This window comes from Aquarana catesbeiana, linkage group LG01, assembly GCF_042186555.1.
Source record: "Aquarana catesbeiana isolate 2022-GZ linkage group LG01, ASM4218655v1, whole genome shotgun sequence".
Taxonomy (NCBI): Eukaryota; Metazoa; Chordata; class Amphibia; order Anura; family Ranidae; genus Aquarana; species Aquarana catesbeiana.
The window spans coordinates 469,909,760-469,932,121 of record NC_133324.1 but is presented as its reverse complement, the minus strand read 5'-3'; the positions used below and the strand labels follow the sequence as shown (position 1 = coordinate 469,932,121).

At 44.5% G+C, this 22,362-nt stretch overlaps 1 protein-coding gene and 1 long non-coding RNA gene across 5 annotated transcripts in view; one reads left to right on the top strand and one right to left on the bottom strand.

The window, feature by feature from the left end:
* Positions 1 to 10,600, bottom strand: part of TRMT10B (tRNA methyltransferase 10B) — a 31,828-nt gene extending 21,228 nt beyond the window's left edge. The window contains exons 1-4 of one of the 4 annotated variants that reach the window (XM_073591225.1): positions 10,473 to 10,560; positions 8,831 to 8,985; positions 7,206 to 7,403; positions 5,097 to 5,211 (exon numbers count right to left, since the gene is read on the bottom strand). In XM_073591225.1, the coding sequence (XP_073447326.1) occupies positions 5,097 to 5,211; positions 7,206 to 7,358 (268 nt within the window). In that variant the 5' untranslated portion in view covers positions 7,359 to 7,403; positions 8,831 to 8,985; positions 10,473 to 10,560. Of the gene's footprint in view, positions 1 to 5,096; positions 5,212 to 7,205; positions 7,404 to 8,830; positions 8,986 to 10,454 lie in introns of all 4 variants that reach the window. The other 3 variants (XM_073591226.1, XM_073591224.1, XM_073591223.1) reach the window with 3 other exon arrangements.
* Positions 10,555 to 21,605, top strand: LOC141101884 (uncharacterized). The gene is made up of 3 exons (XR_012235039.1): positions 10,555 to 10,763; positions 21,018 to 21,165; positions 21,359 to 21,605. It is a non-coding gene; the product is annotated as an uncharacterized lncRNA (long non-coding RNA).
* The last annotated feature ends 757 nt before the right edge of the window (positions 21,606 to 22,362 follow it).

Genomic DNA, 22,362 nt, shown 5'->3' with positions numbered 1-22,362 from the left:
GGCGTCTAAACATGCTTCAAGCACCGGAAGCTGGTCCACGTTTGGCAAATACAGATTTGCGAAGGTATATGTCTGCGACTGAAGGGTACCCTTGACAAAAAGGTATCTACCTTCGGGATCAGCATGGAGGTCCCCCAGCTGCCATGGCAAAGTTTTGGCCAGGAGGATACTCGTCCCTTTAGACTTAGAGGAGGGTGAAGCACTGTGGTACACTATTGGGAAATGCTTACTGTAGAGTTTTGGGATACTATCCGCCCGAAAATGGGTCTCTTGCAAAAATATTACCTGAGGTCTTTGCCTCCATAGGTCCGTGAGGCAGCTGGTTCGCTTCTCTGGGGTATTAAGGCCCTTCACATTCCAGGACACAAACTTCAGAGACATGTCGAGTAGAGCGGGGTTGGGTCGTCAGGCCTCGCCAGCAACTAGGACAGTTAGTGGGGTGGGAGAGAGGGGGGAGGAAGAAGGCGGGTTAGAATAGGAGAGGAGCAGGCAAAGGGTAGGAGGGGGCACAAAAGTGAGGCTAGGAACAAGAAAAAGAAAGAAATGGAAGACGTGAAAGGAGGGGAGAGGGAAAACAAAATCTCCAAATGGAGGGTTACTGCCTATTTGGGCAGCTAGGGCCTAATGGGGGAAGAGGTAAGGCACTTCGGAGTTCGGGCTCCCAGAGCACGGGGCCCCCCCAACCCATTTCTCAGAGGAAGCGATCCCTTCCGGTATCGCATTATAGCTTTCAGCTTCTTTTAAATGAAATAGTTCCACAAAGACATATGAGATATCACTTTGTAACCATCAGCTTAACGTAACATTTCTTAACATTTAAAACAGACAATAAAAAAAAAAAAAAAAATTAAACTAAAAATAAAACATTCAATAGTACCTTAGGTGGTAAAAAAACTATAGCAGTCTCCAACCCCTTAATATTGGATCTGATTAAGGAGGGGGGCGCTCACCCCCACCGGGTCTAAGCCCACTGGGCGCGAGTCGTAGTCCCATCCCCCCGTCAACAATCCTGAAGGGATCTAGCTCCAGCTGGAACAATCTCCGGGTCTCAGGATGGAATGCTTCTATGCCCCCCCCCCCTACACACAAAAAAAAAAAAAGGGGAGGGTGGCGGGTTAAGGAAAGGAGAGGGGCAGGGGGGAAGGGAAGGGGGGGAAGGGGGTTGAGGGGGGGAAGGGAAGGGGGGGAAGGGAAGGGGGGGCAGTGGAGGGGGAGGGGCAAGGGGGGGACCATCAGTAACATAGCATCATCACCAAGTAGGTACCCAACCTTAGAGGTCATTAGGACTGAATATAAAAGAACCAGGCGTTATACCAGAACTTTAAACTTTAAACCATTGACTGTACCATTTTACTATTAACCAGCCCTTCTGAGTCCCATCTTAAGGATTACTCCCCCACCAGCTGCGGACTTGCAAGCAAAAAATATTACGACCTAGGAAAACCCATGTTTTTGTGTTGAGGTATACTAGGCTAAATAGAGGGACGTAACGGAAGGGAGAGCCCAAAGCAGATGTGCATACAGCCTGTTTTCTCTGGTCCGTGGTGATAGGGCCAAACAAATCTGACTCTTCTCAAACATACACCTTCAGGTGAGTCCAGTCTATAGGACTGTATGTTTGCCCTCTGACTCTGTAACAGTAGTCCAGGATAATGGGGACGTGGTGCGTTTCCATGAGGCCAACGGGCCAAGGAGAAACTAGAACGTCAGACTAAGTGGGCCAGAGGCTATTTTCAAAAAAAAAAAAAAAAAAACATTTTTTGAGGGAAAAAGGTTTTCCAGTCGGCTGAACCGGTGAAGAGCCAGCAAGACAAGGTTAGATAACACCCACATATGCAGAAGGGACAACAGGCGAGATGTAAGACCGTCCTCCATCTAGAGAGCAACTCAACTCCCTGGGATCATATCTCATTGTCCTGAGGAGCCTGAGATCTTCTGCGTTGGGATCGGCGATTGCGTCGATGTCTTTGTGGCCTGCCAGAAGAATCCACCCCTGGGGTATTGATGTTGGGAGTCAGTACAAACGCCAGCCAGTTGGGCAGTGACATTGAAGGCAACCCAAGAGAATTGAGGAAGGTGGGAACCTCTCTGGGATGTCGGAGGATGTATGAGCGACCTCCCTTCCGTGCAATCAAATGAAAAGGATGGCCCCACTTATAGGTGATTCCCTGTACGCCAAAACTCTCCAGCAGGGGTTTCATGCATCGGCGCATCTGCAGGGTCCTCCGTGAAACATCTGGCAAGAGAGAAACCTGAGCTCCGTCAAAGTCGATATGACCTCTATGCCAGGCCCGTTGGAGAATGTCCTCTTTGATAGAGTAATTATGCAAGCAACAAAGGACATCTCTGGGTCTGTCTTCCTCTGTGTTTCTGGGGCCGAGGGTTCTGTGGACTCTGTCTATGGCAATTGGTGTTTCTGTTGGGCGCTCTAGGCAGACATTGAAAATGGCAGTCACTGTCATCTTTAGGTTAGCTTGCTGAGTGGCTTCTGGCAAACCGCGGATTCTGATGTTGCGTCTGCGGTTGCGATTCTCCAAATCGTCTATCAACAAATGCAGCTGTGCGATTTGCTCTATAACTGCTTCTTGTGCGTCATGTAAGGAGGTGACATCCTGACGAAGGGTTGCAGTGTCTGACTCCACAGTGGCAACTCGTGTGGAAACTTCTGCTACTGTTTGTTTAATTCCTGTAATTTCCGCGCTGCCTCCATTCTAATTGCAACAGAGTCCAGATCATCTCTGGTGGGCAATTTTTGTAAAAGTGTCCACAGTGCCTGCTCTCCAGTAAGCATGGGTGAAGGCTCTTGTGAGGGCAGAGTAAGTGGGGCAGTGCTCATGGAGGCTTGCAGTGAGATAGGCAAAGGCACACCGAGTGTCAGGCTCTGTTGCTGGGAGCGCTGTATGCCCTGCGAAGCCCATTGAAGCGAGTCACTGGGTTCCCTTCCTGGACTGCCAAAAGATGTGAGGGACAATGAGCGGGGGAGGCAGAGGGAGAGGTCGCTAGTTGGAGAGAACGGCAGCATGTCATTACCGTTGTTATGTCTCTCTCCTCATCCTGAAGGCGCGCTAAGCTCTGCTCCTTCATCCGCTCCCGGCGCCATCTTGGAAGGGGCGGGGGTTGATACCGCCGGCTACTTCGGTTTGATAAATCTCTCCATAGATGTTCCGAGGCACGTAGGTCAGCGGTGTAGTCTTCTCAGTTGCTCAGGTGTGCTGAGAAGCCGAAATATGCAGTAAGGCTGTGCGGTTGAACTAGTAAGGAGCCGCGGACCGGGAGCCCTCTGAAAACGCGGCTTCACTCCTCCATGCCGAGACCACGCCCCTTTGCTGGCTTTCCTGGCTTGCACTTGCATCCAACATGGATCCTGCTATAAATTTGATTGACAAAGCTATCCTGTTGATATTGTTGAGGAAGAAAAAGATTGAGAGTTTGAAAAGAACAGATCCAGCCATCACTATTGGACACGTTATAGTCCCAGTGCTTGTCAACTGGATACTTCGCCACCATGTATGAGGAGCTGCGTAAATATCTTAAAACGTTTTTCAATTTTTCCCAGATGTCTATTGCTACTTTTGAATACCCTAATAGATTGCATGCGACCTGGCTCAATCATATGGATACATAAATGAGGAGATGTGTGTCACCTGAAGAACATCTCCTGGTCACACACAGGTATGCTTTTATTAATGTCAATGTAAACATTACCAAGCAGGAACTTGTAGTTCTACAACTTCTGGAGTGCTGTACATTTTCAGTCATGTGCTTCCATTTACAGTGAATAGCAACATTACCACACCCAATAGAAAAGTTATGTGTCTTTTCAAATGCGTGTGGTAAGGCTTCTACTCCCAGATAATTTCATGAGGATCTTACACACTGTTCTCCAGAACACAGTGGAGACCAACATTCCACTGTGTGCTGCTGTGCAGTTAACACATTCACTGGAAATAGAAAGAAAATGGACGACACCAAGATACAGTTGCAAAAAATAAAAAAATTAATATCCTGCATTCTGATCAAATTCTCTGCCCAACTAACATCAAAAAAATTGATGTCAGAACAAAGCTTAGGAAAAAACCTTTAAAGATTTTGGTAAATGGGGGAAGAGTGGCCATGTCCCTGGGAATATTGCAGCAGGGACTGGAATGAATGACCAGTAGAACTTGGAAAGGCATGGGTCGGGTAAGAATGGTTGGTATGGTTGGTATAAAGTAGCGGGACCTGGAAGAGCAGAACTTGGTAGATAAGAAGCAGGGGGACCTGGAAGAGTTGTACTTGTTGGATAGGAAACAGTCAGAATACCCTGAATCATTGATGGTGGAAGACCGCTGTATTTTGCAAATCTAGAGGACAACAAGAAAAGTAAACATATCATCCTTTGCCTGCATTTCAAGCTCCCCACTGAGGTCTTGCAGCATTGGCAGGATGCTGTGGCAGAAGGTAACCCCTGTATTGCTATGACCTGCAAAGGGATCTCTGGCTGAAAGCATGCTTTGCTGCTGACGGACTTCAGTTAGCAGCTGGGAGATGCGTGTGATGTCACCAATTTGGCAACATCCTCCCATACTTTTCAGAATGTGGTCAATATATTTTGAGTGGGAAAGGTCCCATGTTTCAGATGCAGGTAAACTGCTGTTATCTGCTATGGCTACGACACATCCTTTGCCATGCCATGAAGACACTGAGGAGTACACAGCTAAGGTAAACATTGCAGCTGAAAAGTATGCACCTCATACCAGTCCCTCAAAATATATGTATTGGGGGGTTTTATGAAATCTTCAGGTCTAAAATTATTTTTTTAAATGCGTGCAAAAACAGCACTGGCAGAAGATGGGTTAATAGGTTCCTAAAGCTGGGTGTCAGAAAGGGGGTTCTTGATCATTTGATCACTGTGATTGTCACAGTGATCACATGATTCTGAGCCTGCCCCCAGCTCCGAATTGTAAATAGTAACAAGGAGCTGTTACTGTGCTGCGCATGCTGTGTGAGCGCAGCACTGGCTGTGCACATAGTAGCCCGGCATTAAAGCCCACAGTCATGCTGCCACATATATGCATACGGACAGTGGAAAGAGGTTAATGATGGCGACAAAATACCTGTATCAGTGTTTCCAGACAGCTTTAATTTTCTTCTTTCCTTTTCCTGTTTTCTTTTACTCTTTTTAGCCATGATAATGTTTTCCCAGTGCCTCTGTTTCCTTAAAACATTTCTCTATTTCAAGTAAAAATAAAAAGCAATTGGAAAGAATATAAACATTTTGTATGTTTATTTTAAAGTTGCCTATACAAGCTCATTCTACCTAAATATATATATATATCCATTTTAGGTAGGTTCAAGAATGGTAAATAACACACCCTTACATTTTGCTAGCTCTCATTGATTCCAGCAGCATGATCTCTGCATTTAGGTTCCCAAATCCTACAAGCTGCCAGGGACTTGCTCTCCTGAACTATTTTAAATAAAGTAGTACATACCCTATTTCCCCGAAAATAAGACCTAGCGTGATTGTCAGTGATGGCTGCAATATAAGCCCTACTCCCCAAATAAGCCCTAGTTAAAGTCCTTGTAGGTCTTATTTTCAGGGTAGGGCTTATTTTCGGGGGAAACAGGTTAGGGCTTATTTGGGGGGTAGGACTTATACTGCAGTCATCACCGACAATCACGCTAGGTCTTATTTTCGGGGAAACAGGGTAGTGTGAATACTCTACTGCAGAAGGAGGGAGAACCCATGGTGGAATGGGTAGTCCTGTGGGCTCCAAAGCTGAAACCTCCCCTCTGAAACCACTAAGAGAAATAATATGCCAGTAGGTGGTTCAACTCCTAAAGAAGTTGTAAACGCAGATTTTTTTTATCTTAATGCATTATATGCATTAAGATAAAAAACCTGTGTGCAGCAGCCTCCCCAGCACCCTCTAATTACTTACCTAAAACACATCTCTCTCCAGCGATGTCCACAAGTGTCTTAGCATCCGGGACTCTCCTCCTGACTGAGACACAACAGCGGCGCCATTGACTCTTGCGGCTGTCAAAGTCAGTTAGCTAATCAGAAGAGGGGGAGGGGGGCCGAGTCAGAGCTCCATGTCTGAATGGACACAGGGAGCTGTGACTCGGCTCAGGTGCCCCCATAGCAAGCTGCTTGCTGTGGGTGCATTCAACAGGAGGAAGGGGCCAGGAGCACAGAAGAGGCACCCGAGAAGAGGAGGATCTGGGCTGCTCTGCAAAACCAACTGCACAGAGCAGGTAAGTATAACATGTTTGTTATTTAAAAAAAAAAAAAAAAAAAAAAAAACAAGATTTTACAATTACCGTACTTTAACTGAAATATCCAGTTTTGGTTTACTGACCCACTAAACAGACCTGGTATGACAGAAATACAAGTGAGAACATTCCCAACACCTTTTAAAAGTTACAAGTCCCCTGATGATTATGCTGATGTTCTTTCTTCACCACTCAGTAAGACTCCATTCACACTTGTGTGACTTGTCATGCGAACTTGGACATGAAAGTAACATGATAAGCTGCAGCCCATTCTTTTTAATGGTACCCGTTCAAATTGGTGCGACTTAAAGTGCAACTTTTGATGTGACTTTGGTCCAGAGAATGTAAAGTCGCACTGGGAATTGTGAGACTTTGCAAACACACTAATGTGAATGAAGCCTAAGGGCTCTTCCACATGGGGCGGATCAGTGATGATCCGCCCCGTGAACACCCGCTTGCTCAGCGGGGATCGCTCCGCCGATCCCTGCTGAGCAGGAAGATGACAGGTCCGTCGCTGACCTGTCAGAGCGCCGCTCTCCCCTATGGGGGATCGGATGATGACGGACCGTAGAGTCCGTCGTCACCCGATCCGATCCGAAAACAGATGGAAAAGTAGATTTTTCCTCCGTTACACTTTTTTGGATCGGAGCGGGTCGGATGTCAGCGGACATGTCACCGCTGACATCCGACGCTCCATAGAGATCTATGGAGTGTCCGTTCAGGTCCGCCTAAAAAACTGACAGGCGGACCTGAACGGACAGTCCGTGTGAAAGAGGCCTAAGTCACTGACCCAGAACAAGTATGCAGCTGGTGATCTTGGATCTCTTGCATGTAAGAGGTGAGCGGCTCACTAAGTAGTGAAGCCAAAGTTTAAGCATAAAGAATCTTATTGAGAATGTTGGCAAAGGTGTTTAACATTTTACTTTTCATATCTAAAAAACACTTACCGAACAGGACACATTTTCAGACGGTGAACCAGATGAGGCATTTTCCAGATCAATTTGAATTAGTGTAAGATGTTCCATTAAGGAGTCCACATCATCAAGTTTCTTATCCCTTTCTTCTAGTTCCAATGTATTGTTATAATATAAATCATCCATTAGTCTTCCCCCAGTAAGTTTTATCAGGTCTTCTTCACCTGACTCCTATGCAAACAAAAAAACAAACAAACATTATCTAAACCATAATAAAGCTGTGCCATCTTAAACATGGCTGGATAAAACTATATAGGCAATAAAGTAGAGAGTTGGCTAATTCTAGAGAGAAGGCAGTTCCATAGTAGCAGCCTAAGACAAATTAGTGCTATACTTTGTTTGAATTTGCTTTAATAGCATCATGCCCTAAAATCATTTTAAGGAATGAGCTCCAATATATTTTGTTGTTACTTTTTAAAAGAATGCATGTTAAAGAGATCCTGTCACGTCTCGAAACATATCGAAATGTCACTGCCCTACAATAGTAGTAGTAGTCTACTTACCTCTCTGGAGTAGGGTTGCCACCTTTTCTTCATGCCAAACCCGAACATTTTAGTGGCCTGGGAAATCTTTGCCCCAAGGAGAGTAGTAATGTGGTGAGCATAGCGTGCCACAGCGGACAGTGGGTGTGGCCAAATTGCTCTTGCTGACATCATCGCCCTCCCCCCAGTAATGCCGAACCTGCCCCCAGCTCCCGTGTGGCTACAGATTTGTGTGTGACTATCTTGGTTACTTAGGGAGCCACAGCCCAGGCCCACTATATTTATTCCATTATGAAATAGGATAGCGCAAATGCATTTCAGGGGCCTCAAAAGTACCCTCTTCATTGGGGCCAATATATATATATATATATATATATATATATATATATATATATATATATATATATATATATATATATATATATATATATATATATATATATATATATATCTCTCTCTCTCTTGTGTTTTCCACCTGCATAAATGTGGGTTGATCACGTGCTTTCATGGTGCCATTTGTTGGCCTGTATGCTAAGTCTAGAGTAGAGTAAATCTTCATATTCCGGTGTCAGGAGTTTGTTTGTGTTTAAGCATGAGGCATGCTGCAAAACACTGCACAGTTTAATGCATGACCTCTGTCTGTAGTCTAAGAACTGACACTTCCTGTGAAGAAACTATATATCCCACAATCCCTGAGTCTCTTAATTGAATGTACTGCAGGTGAAAGCTAGATCTAACACAGATCTAACACAAACAAAGCAATTAACAGAGAGAGCACTATTTCATCACAAGAGATGGGCTTGGGCCCATAATGTAGCTAATAATGTAACTAGTAGCATTCATCCTGGAGTTAAATTATTCTAACTCCCTGCCCCTACTTCAGCCATCTTACAGGTACCAAGAATATATACTGCACGTCACAGGCAGTGATCACAACAAAAAAAAATAAAACATCTAGGAGAAATTGGAAGGAGGGTTTTACTTTTAAGCATATTTAAATTTTTGTATATATTTTTTTACTATTATTATTTTTTTAATGGATAAATGGGCCTTCAGGAGGTTTATACTATATTGTGCCATTATGCACAGCATATTAGCACATTTTTCCAGACATACCTGTCAAACAAAGCCCTCCAGCGCTGTGCTGTCAGCCTTCCGGCTGGTCAAAGGCGCTTCCATCTTCTCCTGCTCTTCCTTCCATGTTGGTTCTGTGTGCCCACATGAATGGCCAGGCTGCGATGATGTCACTCATCACTTGCACATGGTTGCCACTTCATCACACAGAGAGGTGTTAGGAGTTAGCAGTTAGCATAAAACTAGCATCTGTTAGCATAAAACTAGCATCTGTGGAATGAAGAGCCCACCCCGCAACTTACAGGACTTACCCTAGATTCACATCTATGCGGTTTTCTGGCGCGTATTGCGTTTTAGAACACACAGTTTTTATGCATTTTGCATGCACCCCCCCCCCCATGTTGAGGGCATGTGGCCTAGTATGGTTCAGGAGGAGTGTGTGTGTGTGTGTGGGGGGGGGGGGGGGCGCGCTTGCTTGTCCCCCCACCCCCTTTCCTGACCTGCTGGGCTGCATGCTCAGGTAAGGGTCTGGTATGAATTTTGGGGGGGGAACCCCATGCCATTTTATTTTTTTGTAATTTTGGCGTGGGACTCCCCTCCAAATCTATACCAGACCCGAAGGGCCTGGTATGGATTGGGGGGGTGGGGGATTCCCCAATTTTTTTTTTTTTTTTTTTACAATTCTTGTTTTTACATTCAGCTGTCAGCAGGGAACACCGCTGACAGCTGATGACTTATTGGTTGTTAAGGATGCAGCCGCTAGCTTCCCAGCCTGCTCCTTAATAACCAGTTATTCCGTTTGTTATTGAAAAAAAAAAACACATCAAAAACACTTGCATTGTTAGTGCGGGTCCATTGAAGTCTATTACATACAAAACGCAATCTACTGCAGAGAAAAAAGTCCCTGACCTTTTCCAAAAACGCAGAGATGTGAATGTGTACCATAGGAAACTATGTTAAATGGACTGTGGTGCATTTCTGCAAACTGCAAAACACCCAAAAAAACACATAGGTGTGAACCAAGTGTTAAAAGATCTGCTATTGACGGCTTGGTGCCAGATACCATAGCATACCTTCTGAAGTCTAGTGGAGCCCATGTCCCAACCGGTTGGTGAGCGGTCACAATGTTATGGCTGATCAGTGTAAGGTCACCAGTAAGAATGAGCTTGGGCGTGTTCGCACACTCCACGTGCAGAGCCCTCCAGGAAGTCGGCACATCGCTAATCATAAGCAGTGAGACATTGTCCCGATGTGCGGCTGCAGAGATCGGAAATGTCTCACTGCCTGTGATTAGCGCAGCGCAGACTTCCTGGAGGGCTCTGCACGTGGAGTGTGCGTACATGCCGGAGCTCATCCTTAGTCACCAGCACACCTCCAAACTCCTTTTACTACATAATAATAGATCAATGACCACATTTCTTCACACTATAAAAGCTAAATATGATTGGTTGAATACACCACTACTTTTTCTTTTTCATTGTGTCTGAAATTAAATAAGTACATGATTCTGAAGGTGTGATTAAAAACTGAGAGCAGCAATGGCATTCTTCAGCTGTTGTGGAATGTAATGTCCTATACACGCCCGCAGTACCACTAACGTTCAGTGGCCCATAAGGGTACCCTCTCCCTATTACCACTGTGTATTACAAGGAAAAGGATCCCCCACCTGATCTCTATTACTCACAGCTTTATCCTCCGAGTACAGTGCACACAGACACACAAAGCAACCCGGAAATGGAAACATCGGTATGGGTACAGAAGGAACCGGAAGTGATGCTGCGAAGGCACAAGGAGTGGGAGGAGCAAACACACAGTAAAGACACAGTCCAGAGAAGCTCGGATGTAACTGTCCCTTTGTTATAATAAGTGTGCTGAGTGTAAATGGGGGAAGTGTCACATAGGGGATCAATGTTCAGTGACAGGAGTATAGAGGTGCTGGTTACTGATGGAGTGGCTGCACTGTCAGCACTATGTGGTGAGTGGATATGGGTGACGGTGTGAAGAATCAGCTTTATAAAGGGATTGCACAGGGTTGAATGAAAAAAATGACTCCAAGTTTGTGGATGGGGGAATCCTCCCCACTGAGCCTTTGCATTCTGACAGTTGGGAGACTTCCCTGCCATCAGAATACACGGATCAGGTTTGCCAGATACAGCGATGCAAAGCTGATTGAGCTGGCAAAATCTGGTAGATCGGCTTCTGTACAACCACCCTGTGTATACACCAAACAAAATTTGTCCAGTCCCCGTTGGACAAATGCTGGACAAATTTCGATCCATGTATGACCAGCAGAGTGACATGAGGTTGCTGGGTGAAGCTGCAGGTTTGGGGGAGCTGGGTGACATGAGAATGCTGGGACGGTGTTACAGGGTGACATGAGAATGCTGGGACGGTGTTACAGGGTGACATGAGAATGCTGGGACAGTGTTACAGGGTGACATGAGAATGCTGGGACAGTGTTACAGGGTGACATGAGAATGCTGGGACAGGGTGACATGAGAATGCTGGGACGGTGTTACAGGGTGACATGAGAATGCTAGGACAGTGTTACAGGGTGACATGAGAATGCTGGGACGGTGTTACAGGGTGACATGAGAATGCTGGGACAGTGTTACAGGGTGACATGAGAATGCTGGGACGGTGTTACAGGGTGACATGAGAATGCTAGGACGGTGTTACAGGGTGGCATGAGAATGCTAGGACAGTGTTACAGGGTGACATGAGAATGCTGGGACGGTGTTACAGGGTGACATGAGAATGCTGGGACGGTGTTACAGCTTGACATGAGAATGCTGGGACAGTGTTACAGGGTGACATGAGAATGCTGGGACGGTGTTACAGGGTGACATGAGAATGCTGGGACGGTGTTACAGGGTGACATGAGAATGCTGGGACGGTGTTATACAGGGTGACATGAGAATGCTAGGACAGTGTTACAGGGTGACAGTCAGATGCTGGGAATTAGATGACATAGGGGTACAATGTCAGTGCTGGAAGGTGCCATAGGGGTGCAGGTAGAATAGACCTGGGTGACACAGACTGCAGTGGTAGTGATACAGGATAACATGAGGCTGCAGGAAAGGGGGAGCTGGGTGACAATGTTATTGGGCGTTGTCTATGCACACAAGGGTATATTGTTAGCATTGCAGGGTGACATGAGGGTGTTTAGTGAGGGGAAATGAGTGACAGGCGGTGCATTGTTAGCATTACGGGGTGACATGAAAGTCCTGGGTGCACTGTCAGTACTAAAGAGTGATAAAAGGTGTGATGCCGTTGCTGTAGGAATAGACTGTAGTGTGTTTCTGCAAACTGAGTGGAACTGGGGGACAGGACATTGAGTGTCAGTGCTATGGGGTGAAAGGGGATACATCGTCATTGCTGCTGAGTGACAGGACATGCAGTTGAGTTGACAGGGGTGTGATGTGATAGCCATAGGGTAAGTGGAGATTGTTGACAGGATATGCTGTGTCAGTGCTTTGAGGTGACACAGGTTGAGTGGAGCTGGGAGATAGGGCATGCAGTATCAGTGCTATGAGGCAACGGGGGCGGGGGGGGGGGATCATTGTAATTGCTGCAGGGTGAGTGGAGCTGGGTGACAGGACAAGCAGTGTCAGTGCTATGAGGTGACAGGGTGGCGAATTGTCATTGGTGCTGGGTGACCGGACAAGTGGTGTGAGTGCAAGGAGGTGACAGGGTGTGCATCGTCATTGCTGCAAGGCGAGTGGAGCTGAGTGACGGGAGATGCAGTGTCTGTGCTATGAGATGACAGGAGAGTGCAATGTCATTGCTGCATGGTCAGTGTAGCTGGTGACAGGATATGCAGTGTTAGTGCTATGGGCTGACGAGGGCTGCAGTGGCATTGTTGCTGGGTGACAAGACATGCATTGTCAATGCTATGAGGCAGCAACGGGGGTCATTGTAATTGCTGTAGGGTGAGTGAAGCTGGGTGAAAGGACAAACGGTGTCAGTGCTATAAGGTAGCAGGGTGGCGCATTGTGATTGCTGCAGGGTGAGCAGAACTGGTTGACAGGACATGTAGTGTCAGTGGTATAAGGCAATGGGGAGTGCACGGTCATTGCTGCAGAGCGAGTGGAGCTGGATGACAGGATATGTAGTGTCAGGGCCCAGGGGCTGGAGTGTTGGCGTTACAGAGCTCAGTGACAGGTGGGTGCAGCGATGGCATTATAAAGTGTTGAATTTGTGCTACAGACTGACCATGTGTGTGGGGGGTGCCATGCTAGTGTTGGAGGGTATCTTGGAGGTGCTTGGTGACAGGGTTGTACTTTAACACTGTACAGAAATTAATGGGCTTGGAGGTTGAGGGAAAAAAATAACAGCCAACATCAGGCAGGGAGATTGAGTTGGTAGTGATTTTTCCTCAGGAGAAAAGGTAATCTCTGACTGTACCTGGGTGTCTGAAAGATCAGAGGAGAAATATGAGGGAGAAGTACAACACAAGTAAGGCAGGATGTCCTCTATGGGCAGTTTGCAGAGAAGTGGAGGGAGCAAAGGCCCCCTTCTGAGAATTTGCAGCCTCTGCTGTATTGCAGTGGCAGGTTCCCAGCTGCCATTTCTTCACCCATAAGGCTATTTTTGCCCTTAAATATTATGTGAAGAGCAATGTTTGCACATTACTGGACCAAACAGTAGCAAGGTTCACTTGACCACAGACACCTATTCTGGCAAGTATTGGCAGGGATGATCTTTAGCATTCACTGCGTGACTGCTGGCAACCGGGAAAGATGCAGGACAGAGCACACCACCGGAGTTTGTTTAGCTGCCCTGCATGCCTACAGCTTGTAACCATTCCAGAGCTGTTCCCCCTCCCCCATTCCTCCTCATCAATGCCCTCTGTCGCTGAGGCCTCCTCTGATCCACCAGATCCCCTTAAATGCTCAAGAGGCTATGAAATGGCCCAGACAAAAAAGATGCCATGCAGGGCTACAGCTTGTATGCCTAGGGGGCAGGAACCACACTGGAGCAGCTCTGCAGGGGCAGGCCCAGATGTAATTAACCCCACAGCAACCTTTGCCGGTGGTATGCGATAATGACCCCAACCTGCTTTCTGTTCCCCGGCAGGGAAAGTTGACACACGTGCCATATCTGGTGGAGAAACAGTTATTGGATAGATACCTTGGGTTACTAGATCTTCTGAGGCAGGCCATAGGAGTTCAGAAAGAGTGTAACACCGCTCAGACTGTGGATAAAGATTTCCTCATGGGTGCTGGCCCCGGCTCACCACCATCAATTGTGAACAAGCATGAGTTATCCGTGTGAAACCGGTCTACCAACGTCCTGTCTACGTCCTTTGGCACTTGTAGAGGCAGCAGTTCTACATTACACTTGTACCTAATTTTCATTGCGTGGATTCATTTTTTCATTTCAAAACCAAAAGACAGCTCCAGGTTCGCATCGGGGAACGTTTAAGAAGCATAAAAAACTCAGTCAAGACAAACAAAAAAGAGAAGACATGCCTCCACTTGCATTACATTTTGCAGACCATCATAATGGCAACACCACTGGCATAAAACAAAAGGGATCTATACCCTAAACTTACCAACACGTAGGGGCGATTTCGATACGATCCTGCTTCAAAAAGAGAAGATATGGATCTTTCAATTAAAAACACTCATGCCCCAGGGCCTCAATATAGAATGTAGCCCCCAGCCCTTTCTTGAGTAAAAAGCTTAATCACATCTTTTCGATCCACACATATCGATCCATATATATATATATATATATATATATATATATATATATATATATATATATTTTTTTTTTTTTTTAGTTAATTAACCTATAATAGTATATGCAATTTGTGCTTCCAAATGTCATACTGCAATCAATAAATCACATAAACTTCATCTTGTTGATTTCCTAAATTTAAATCTATAGAATGCAACCTTAAGCCTGCTCGTGAATAAACAATTTAACTGCATCCTTTTGAACTGCAGTGGATGTATATCTGAAGCAGACAACTTATCTTTGTATTATCAAATGCAGTTGCTGTATAAAACATAGATACATATATTCTCCCAGGTCTAATTAACTTATAATGATACATGTGACTATGTTTCAAAATGTTGCATTGCAAATAATAATCGCATAATTCTCACCTAGCTGACACATGCGATTATTTGCTCTAAAATGTTATATTGCAATAGGGGCGATTTCGATATGACCCTGCCTCAAAAAGAGAAGATGTGAATCTTTTGATTAAAAATACTTATGCCCCAGGGCCCGATACAGAATGTAACCTCCAGCCCTTTCTTGAGTAACAAGCTTAATCGCACCTTTTTCTATCCACACTGGATATATAGGTAGGTATTCTGTTCATGCATTACTAAAAGCATCTGTTATTTTTTATATATATATATATATAAAATCTTTTTCATTTTAATTAACCTATAATGGTATATGCAATTTGTGCTTCCAAATGTCACACTGTAATCAATAATCGCATATACTTCATCTTGTTGATTTCCTAAATGTATAGAATGCAACCTTAAGCCTGTTCGTAAATGAACAATTTGACTGCATCCTTCTGAACTGCAGTGGATGTATACCCGAATCAGAAAACTTTTCTCTGTATCATCAAATGCAGCTGCTGTATAAAATATAGATACATGCATTCTTCCAGTTCTAACTAACTTATAATGATACATGCAATTATTTGTCTTAAAAAGTTGCAATGCAATTAATAATTGCATAATCCTTATTTCTTTAATCGTACATCATGGGACACAGAGCTATAGTAGTTACTATGTGGGTTATAGGCCTCCTTCAGGTGCTGGACACTGGCACACCCTAAACAGGAAGTTGCCTCCCTATATAACCCCTCCCATAACGGGAGTACCTCAGTTTTTTTGCAAGTTTCTAGTGCTTCTCATGCTTTCCTCAGAGATCACCTTGTGTCAGAAAGCAGCAGGCTCTTTTCCTCCAGTGAGCAGCTCAGACCGCCAGTGAGTTTGGGGGGGGGGGGGGGTTGCTTCCACCAGACACCCCCCACCTGGGTTAAGCTCTCCCCCTCTTCACAGGGAAGGGGAGAGCTAAAACGATCGGCGATGCCGTTTTCTTTCACCGCCCCTGCACGGCAGCAGCTCTCAGGTTTCCTCCTCGCATCCCTCCCTCATATACAAGCTGATCCCGTCGGATCAGAGGCCCGCACACGCGCGGGAAAGCTCTCTTTTGAAAAAGAGAGGAGGGGGGCGCGATGCGAGGAGGGGGCGGGGCTTAGCGCGGCGTTAGTGTCCTCCAATGTCCAGCGTGGGAGTATTTTTTAAAAAACTCCATTTATGCTGGCTGCAAGTTGTTGCAGGGACACGAGCAAAGAGGGGCATGAAAGAGGTTTGGTGACACAGGCATTCCTATTTTGACATATTTACTATTCGCATCAGGCTGAACATTAATAGCAGCAGCAGTGGATGCGATTTCTTCTGGTAGTACCTCTGCTTTTGTGCATCGGCTATAGTTGGAAGGGGGGCTAAAAACACCCCAAAAGAGGGCTAAAGGGATCTCCATGAAGCTCTGAAAGCCTAAAACTTATCTCTGCAATGGCATCCTCCCCTTACAGGGGGTGGCTGGTCAGAGTGAGCCTGCAGGGGCCATGGAATGTTTGCAACTGTTTACAACACTGCAGCCCCTGCCTGTATTTCTAAAAAGGTTTTTTTCTCAGCCATGACGGGATGGAAAAAAGGTTAGCGACTTTAATCGCATCCCAGATTGGGAAAAATGCATCAGTTCCATTCCATTACCCTAGGACCCTCAAACTGAGGATCTGGGGGCGGGAGAAGATGTTTTCTCTCAGAGGACCGTGAACAGGCTGATGACTCCTCTTCTGAGGGGTCATATGCGGAGGGATCAACTTCACATTGTGGGTGCAATTTCTTACTGAATTGGTCCGCTCCACATTTTATACTACCCTTAACTGAGTGTCCTCTTTTTGTTTTGGGTTCGCTAAAGCCTCCTCAAAGCTGTGCATGCCTTTCCTGTCCATTCATTGTTGGGAAAGTTCATGTATTCTGAGTGCAATCACCCAGATAAGCATTTTTTACCTCTTAAAAAGTTTTTCATACTTTATCCTATGGAGGAAAAAACTTTCTAAAGGTGGAAGATACCAGCAATTGACGCTGCTATTTCTTCTGATTTAAAAGTTTGACTTGTCCGGCAGACAATGCTCAAATACTTAGGGAACCAACGGATAAAGAGTTGGAATTCCTATTAAAAAAACAAAAAAAAAAACATATATTGTTTTCATGACAGATTGAGTGTCTCAGCCTCTGCTGACAGTAATTGGTATATGTCAAATCCTTGAGAGACCAGTTTTTAAATGGGTGCTCAAAGTTATCCCTGTTCAGCAGGCCCAGGTTCTGGCAAGCTCCTAGTAGCTTTATGTTGGCAATAGACGCTATGAGAGATTCTATCTTCAGGCCTTATGCCTTTCGCTGGGCTGGTACATATGTATAGAATACTATGGTTGAAAAATTGGTCAGCCGAAGCGTCATAAAAAAAAAAAAAACTCCTGGCTGGTTTTCCTTTTTTGTGGTGAACATCTGTTTGGGATATCTTGGATAATTCATCCAAAGAATTTCTAGTGGGAAGGTACCCCTTTTGCCATTTAAGAAAAGGAGTAATTTATTATTTAAACAAGCTCCTTCTCCAGTGCCAGGGGCATCAGCCTCCAGGCAGTCACGACGGCTTCTGCTGTCAAGTTCAAGAGGTAATCCTCAGGGACAAAAGAAACCTACAAACAAGATACTAAAGCCTCCTTATGAGGGGGCACCCCCGCTCGCTCGGGGGGGAAGGACTTCTGCAGTTCTCAAGGGTCTGGCAGAAAGAATGTCGAGACAGATGAGTGGCTTCTTCAATAGCTCTAGAGTACAATCTGGGGTTTCAAGAGTTCCCGTCACCTCGTTTTCTCAGATCAAACGTTCCTAAGATCCAGAGAAAAAGAAGTCTCTCCTCTAGCATTGGACCATACTTTAGCAAAGAGTGATCATGCTGGTCCCCATGAAAGAGCTGGAGTTGAGGTTTTATTCAAACCTTTTTTCACGGCAAAATCAAATGGAGATGTCAAACCCATTTTGGATTTCGGGAATCTAAACCAGTTCTTGAATATCCACTCTTTTTCGCATGGAGTCAATCCAATCATTTGTATCCATCTTGCAAGGAGGAGAACGTTTTATGTCGTTCGATGTCAAGGGTGCATACCTCCATGGGCATATTTCCCCGCTCACTAGAAATATTTACTTTTAAGGTAGAAAATCTTCATTATCAGTTTGTAGCTCTGCTTTCAGTCAAGCTACTGCATCTTGAGTGTTTACAAAGGTTTTGGTTCCTCCTTTAGCCAGACTAAGGGCCCAAGGTATAACGATTATAATTTACCTAGACGATCGGCTCTTGATAGACCAGTCGGTGGCCCGCTTAGACCAAAGTATATCACCACAAGACCAAAGTCACCACATTCAACTACCAGGAATACCTAGGTTGGATTCTCAACCTAGAGAAATCTTCCTTAAAACCATTAAGGAGATTAAAATACTTGGGTCTGTTCATAGATACACCCAGAAAAGGGTATTCTTGCCCCAGGCAAAAATTAGCGCCATAAAGGAACTGATTAAAGTGGTCGAGGCATAATGAATCCTTCTATTCAGCTTGCATGAGGGAAAGATGGTGGTTTCATTCGAGGCCGTTCCTTATGCTAAGTTTCATTCGAGACTGCTGCAAAACGGTATCTTATCGGCTTGGCATGTGTCTGACTCCAAAGGTGCGTCAGAGCCTCAGTTATGGTTAATAACCAAAAAACTGCAAAGGGAAAAATCCTTCCTACAGTTACCTGGGAAGTGGTAACAACATACACGAACCTTTTTTAGGTTGAGGAGCAGTCCTAAAAGAGAACTGTCCAAGAGAAGTGGTCCAGATCAGAAATGACCTTGCCCATTACCATTCTACAGATTCGGGCAGAGTGCTTGGTCCTGAGGGCCTGGACGTTTAATTTGCGGAGCTGTCCTATCAGGATGCAAGCTGACAATGCCACAACAGTGGCATAGATCAATCACCAAGGGGGCACAAGAAGTTGTGCGGCCCAGAGAGAGGTGAATCATATCCTATCTTGGGCAGAAAACAATGTACCTTGCCTATTGGCAGTTTTTCATTCTAGGAATAGAAAATTGGCAGGTGGTCTATTTGAGTCGCCAGCAGTTGTTCCCGGGAGAATGGTTCCTTCACCCCAATATCTTCCGACAATAGGTCAAAGATGGGGGATTCCAGATGTAGATCTGTTTGCATCCAAGTTCAACAAAGAGATTGTCAACTTTGTGTTAAGAACAAAGGATCTGCTAGCATGCGGAACAGGTGCCTTGGTGTTCCCGTGGAATCAGTTTAACTGTTTTATGCATTCCCTCCTTTTCTGCCTGCATCCACAACTTCTTTGCAGGATCAAGCAGGAAGGGAAGCCGGTGATTCTTGTGGCCCAGCAGATTTTGGTATGCAGAGATCGTAAGGTTGGCGGTAGGGGTCCCATGGACCCTACCACCACGTCCAGACCTTCTCTCGCAAGGTCCAGTATTCCATCTTACCTTTTAAATGCTAAATTTAACGGTTTGGCTATTGAGACCCACATTCTGAGGAAACGTGAGCTGTCAGGTTCAGTGGTATCTACCTTGGTTAATGCAAAGAAGCCTACTTCCATAATCATATATTATGGAGTCTGGAAAGCATATGTCTCCTGGTTTGAAACCAGGTGTTGGCACCCCAGAAAATAGGTCATAGGTAAAATCCTTGACCTTCTGCAGATGGGGTTAGAAATAAAGCTGGCCTTGAGTACTTTCAAAGGACAGGTCTCGGCCTTATCGGTATTTTTTCAATGACTACTTGCTTCGCATTCTCTAGTTCGTAGCTTTATTCAGGGAGTAACGCTGCTTAATCCTCTGTTGGGTCACCCCTGAACCCTTGGGACTTGAATTTAGTTCTGTCGGCATTACGAAAACAGCTTTTTTTGAGCCGATACGACATATTCCCTTGGTCCTTTTTTTTTTTTTTTTGACAAGGAAACTAGTTTTTCTGGTAACCATATCTTCTGCAAGAAGGGTATCAGAGCTGGCTGCTATTTCTTGTAAAGTGCCATATTATTATTCACAAGGATAAGGTAGTATTGCGTCCTCATCCTAACTTTTTACTGAAGGTAGTATCAGGTTTTTATCTAAATGAGGATATTGTTCTACCTTCATTTTTTTTTCCAGAACCCTGTTCTATGGAAGAAAAATCACTACATTCTCTTGATGTGGTGAGAGCAGTCAAAGTCTACTTAAATGCGACTGATCAAATTCGGAAAACGGATGTTTTGTTTGTATTGCCTGAAGGTCCTAAAAGAGGACAGGCAGTATCGAAATCTACTATTTCTAAATGAATTCAACAAGTAATCCTTCAAGCTTATGGTTTAAAGAGGTAGCTTCCACCCTCTCAAATCAAAACGTACTCCTCTAGGGCTGTTAGTGCTCAGTGGGCAGTGCATCACTAAGCCTCCATGGCTCAAATCTGCAAGGCCGCAACTTGGTCTTCAATCCATACATTTACCAGATTCTATCGGGTGAATGTAAAAAGGCATGAGGATATGGCCTTTGGGGCGTAGTGTGCTGCAGGCAGCAGTATAACTCCTCTAGTCTCATGTTGCCCTAATTTTATTGTGTCTTCCTCTCCTTAGTTGGCATTGCTATGGGACAGCCTACATAGTAACTACTATGGCTCTGTGTCCCGTGATATACGATTAAAGAAAATAGGATTTTTATAACAGCTCACCTGTAAAATCCTTTTCTTTTGAAGTACATTATGGGACACAGAGGTTCCGCCCCTCTTTCTAGTATACACGTGTATTGCTTTGCAACAAAAGTGAGGTTCTCCCGGTATGGGAGGGGTTATATAGGGAGGCAACTTCCTGTTTAGGGTGTGCCAGTGTCCATCACCTTAAGGTGGCCTACAACCCACATAGTAACTACTATGGCTCTGTGTCCCGTGATGTACTTCAAAAGAAAAGGATTTTACAGGTAAGCTGTTATAAAAATAATCCTATTTTTATATATACATGGAAGGTAAAAAATACATAATAAAAAAAATGAATATATACACCTAACCATTACCTGATATATGCTTATTTAGCAATAGTGGCTGTATCCCTTACCCCGATCCAACGCATATATAATAGACATTTACACATACGTTTTTTATTTGCCAGGTGTATATGTTTTTCACCCTATGGCAAGCCCCTTTTTTGGCTGAAATACATTTGAAGCACTCTCGTTCTGGAGCCGTCTGTGCGATATTCCTCTGTCTCTGCTTGTGGCATGGGGTTGGGCATTCCATGTTTCTTTACTGCAATCTGGGTAAGTATCTACGAGCACTCAAAATATATGTTACTTAAAATATATGTCATTAATACAAATACTTTTTCTCTTTAACTCTATTGTCACATTAAGAACACATACAATATACCTTGTTTTTGCTGTTGATGCATAACTTGCTTTTGAATATGTACCGACCTATTGTAATGTATATTGTATTTCTTTGTACCAATAGGATCCCCTGAGGAAGCTGTAAGCGAAACGAGTAGTGATCCCCCAGTGCACTGATTTCCTGTTGGGCCCTGATATGTAAGACCTTCTGCATATACCAGCCACAGAGTCCACCATATCTATGGGCATACCTACAGGTTTTTCTGTGTTCACATAGGTTTCACCTAGGTGGGACAATACCATTTATTTATGGAATCACCTGATATGTACTCTATTTCTGATTTTAATATGTTTTACTATGTTAAAATAAATTTGGAATTTTATTTAATTGAGTGCTCTCTCTTTCATTTTTGGTCTACTGGTGGCTACCAATTTAAAGTCCACGTTCATCCTTGGTTTTTCCTTTTTTGCTTTTTTTTATTTTAGCTGATACATGCGATTATTTGCTCTAAAATGTTATATTGTAATTAATAATCGCATAATCCTCACTTAGCTAACTTTCTCCTTTATATTTCCTTCTTCTTTTCTTTTCTCTTTCCTCTCTTCTTTCCTCTCTTCCTCTTTTCTTGTTGGATTCTTTATCTTTATCAATTCAGTCATGTACTAAGCTATCCTGTTATACTCTTTTCATTTTAATTTTGCTGTAACTGTATTGATATATGTTCAAAACTATATGCCCAAGGAGAGTGCCTCTGAATAGTGGAAGAGAAGTAAAAGTGTGATGCTAAACATGGGAGGTAACATTTAGTGGGAGTTTTCTATACAACAACCCCCAATTGAATGTGGGATGTACCAGTTGCATTATAAATGGAAGCACAATCTATGCCCCTCCTATCCTTGAATAAACCAGTGTATCTGGTGAAACATGTTGGATCTTGCATCACGACAGATGCTCCGTACGCCATGGATGATGTACCACATCACACTTGCACATGCACAGTCGATTGATTGAAGCTAACGGCAACCATTTTGGCTGAGGTGAGCGGACGGTGGCCCAGAGGACTCTACAGCAGTACAGAGCTGAAGGAAATTACTTGCTGGAGCCTCACGAACCCCGCTCTGAAACCA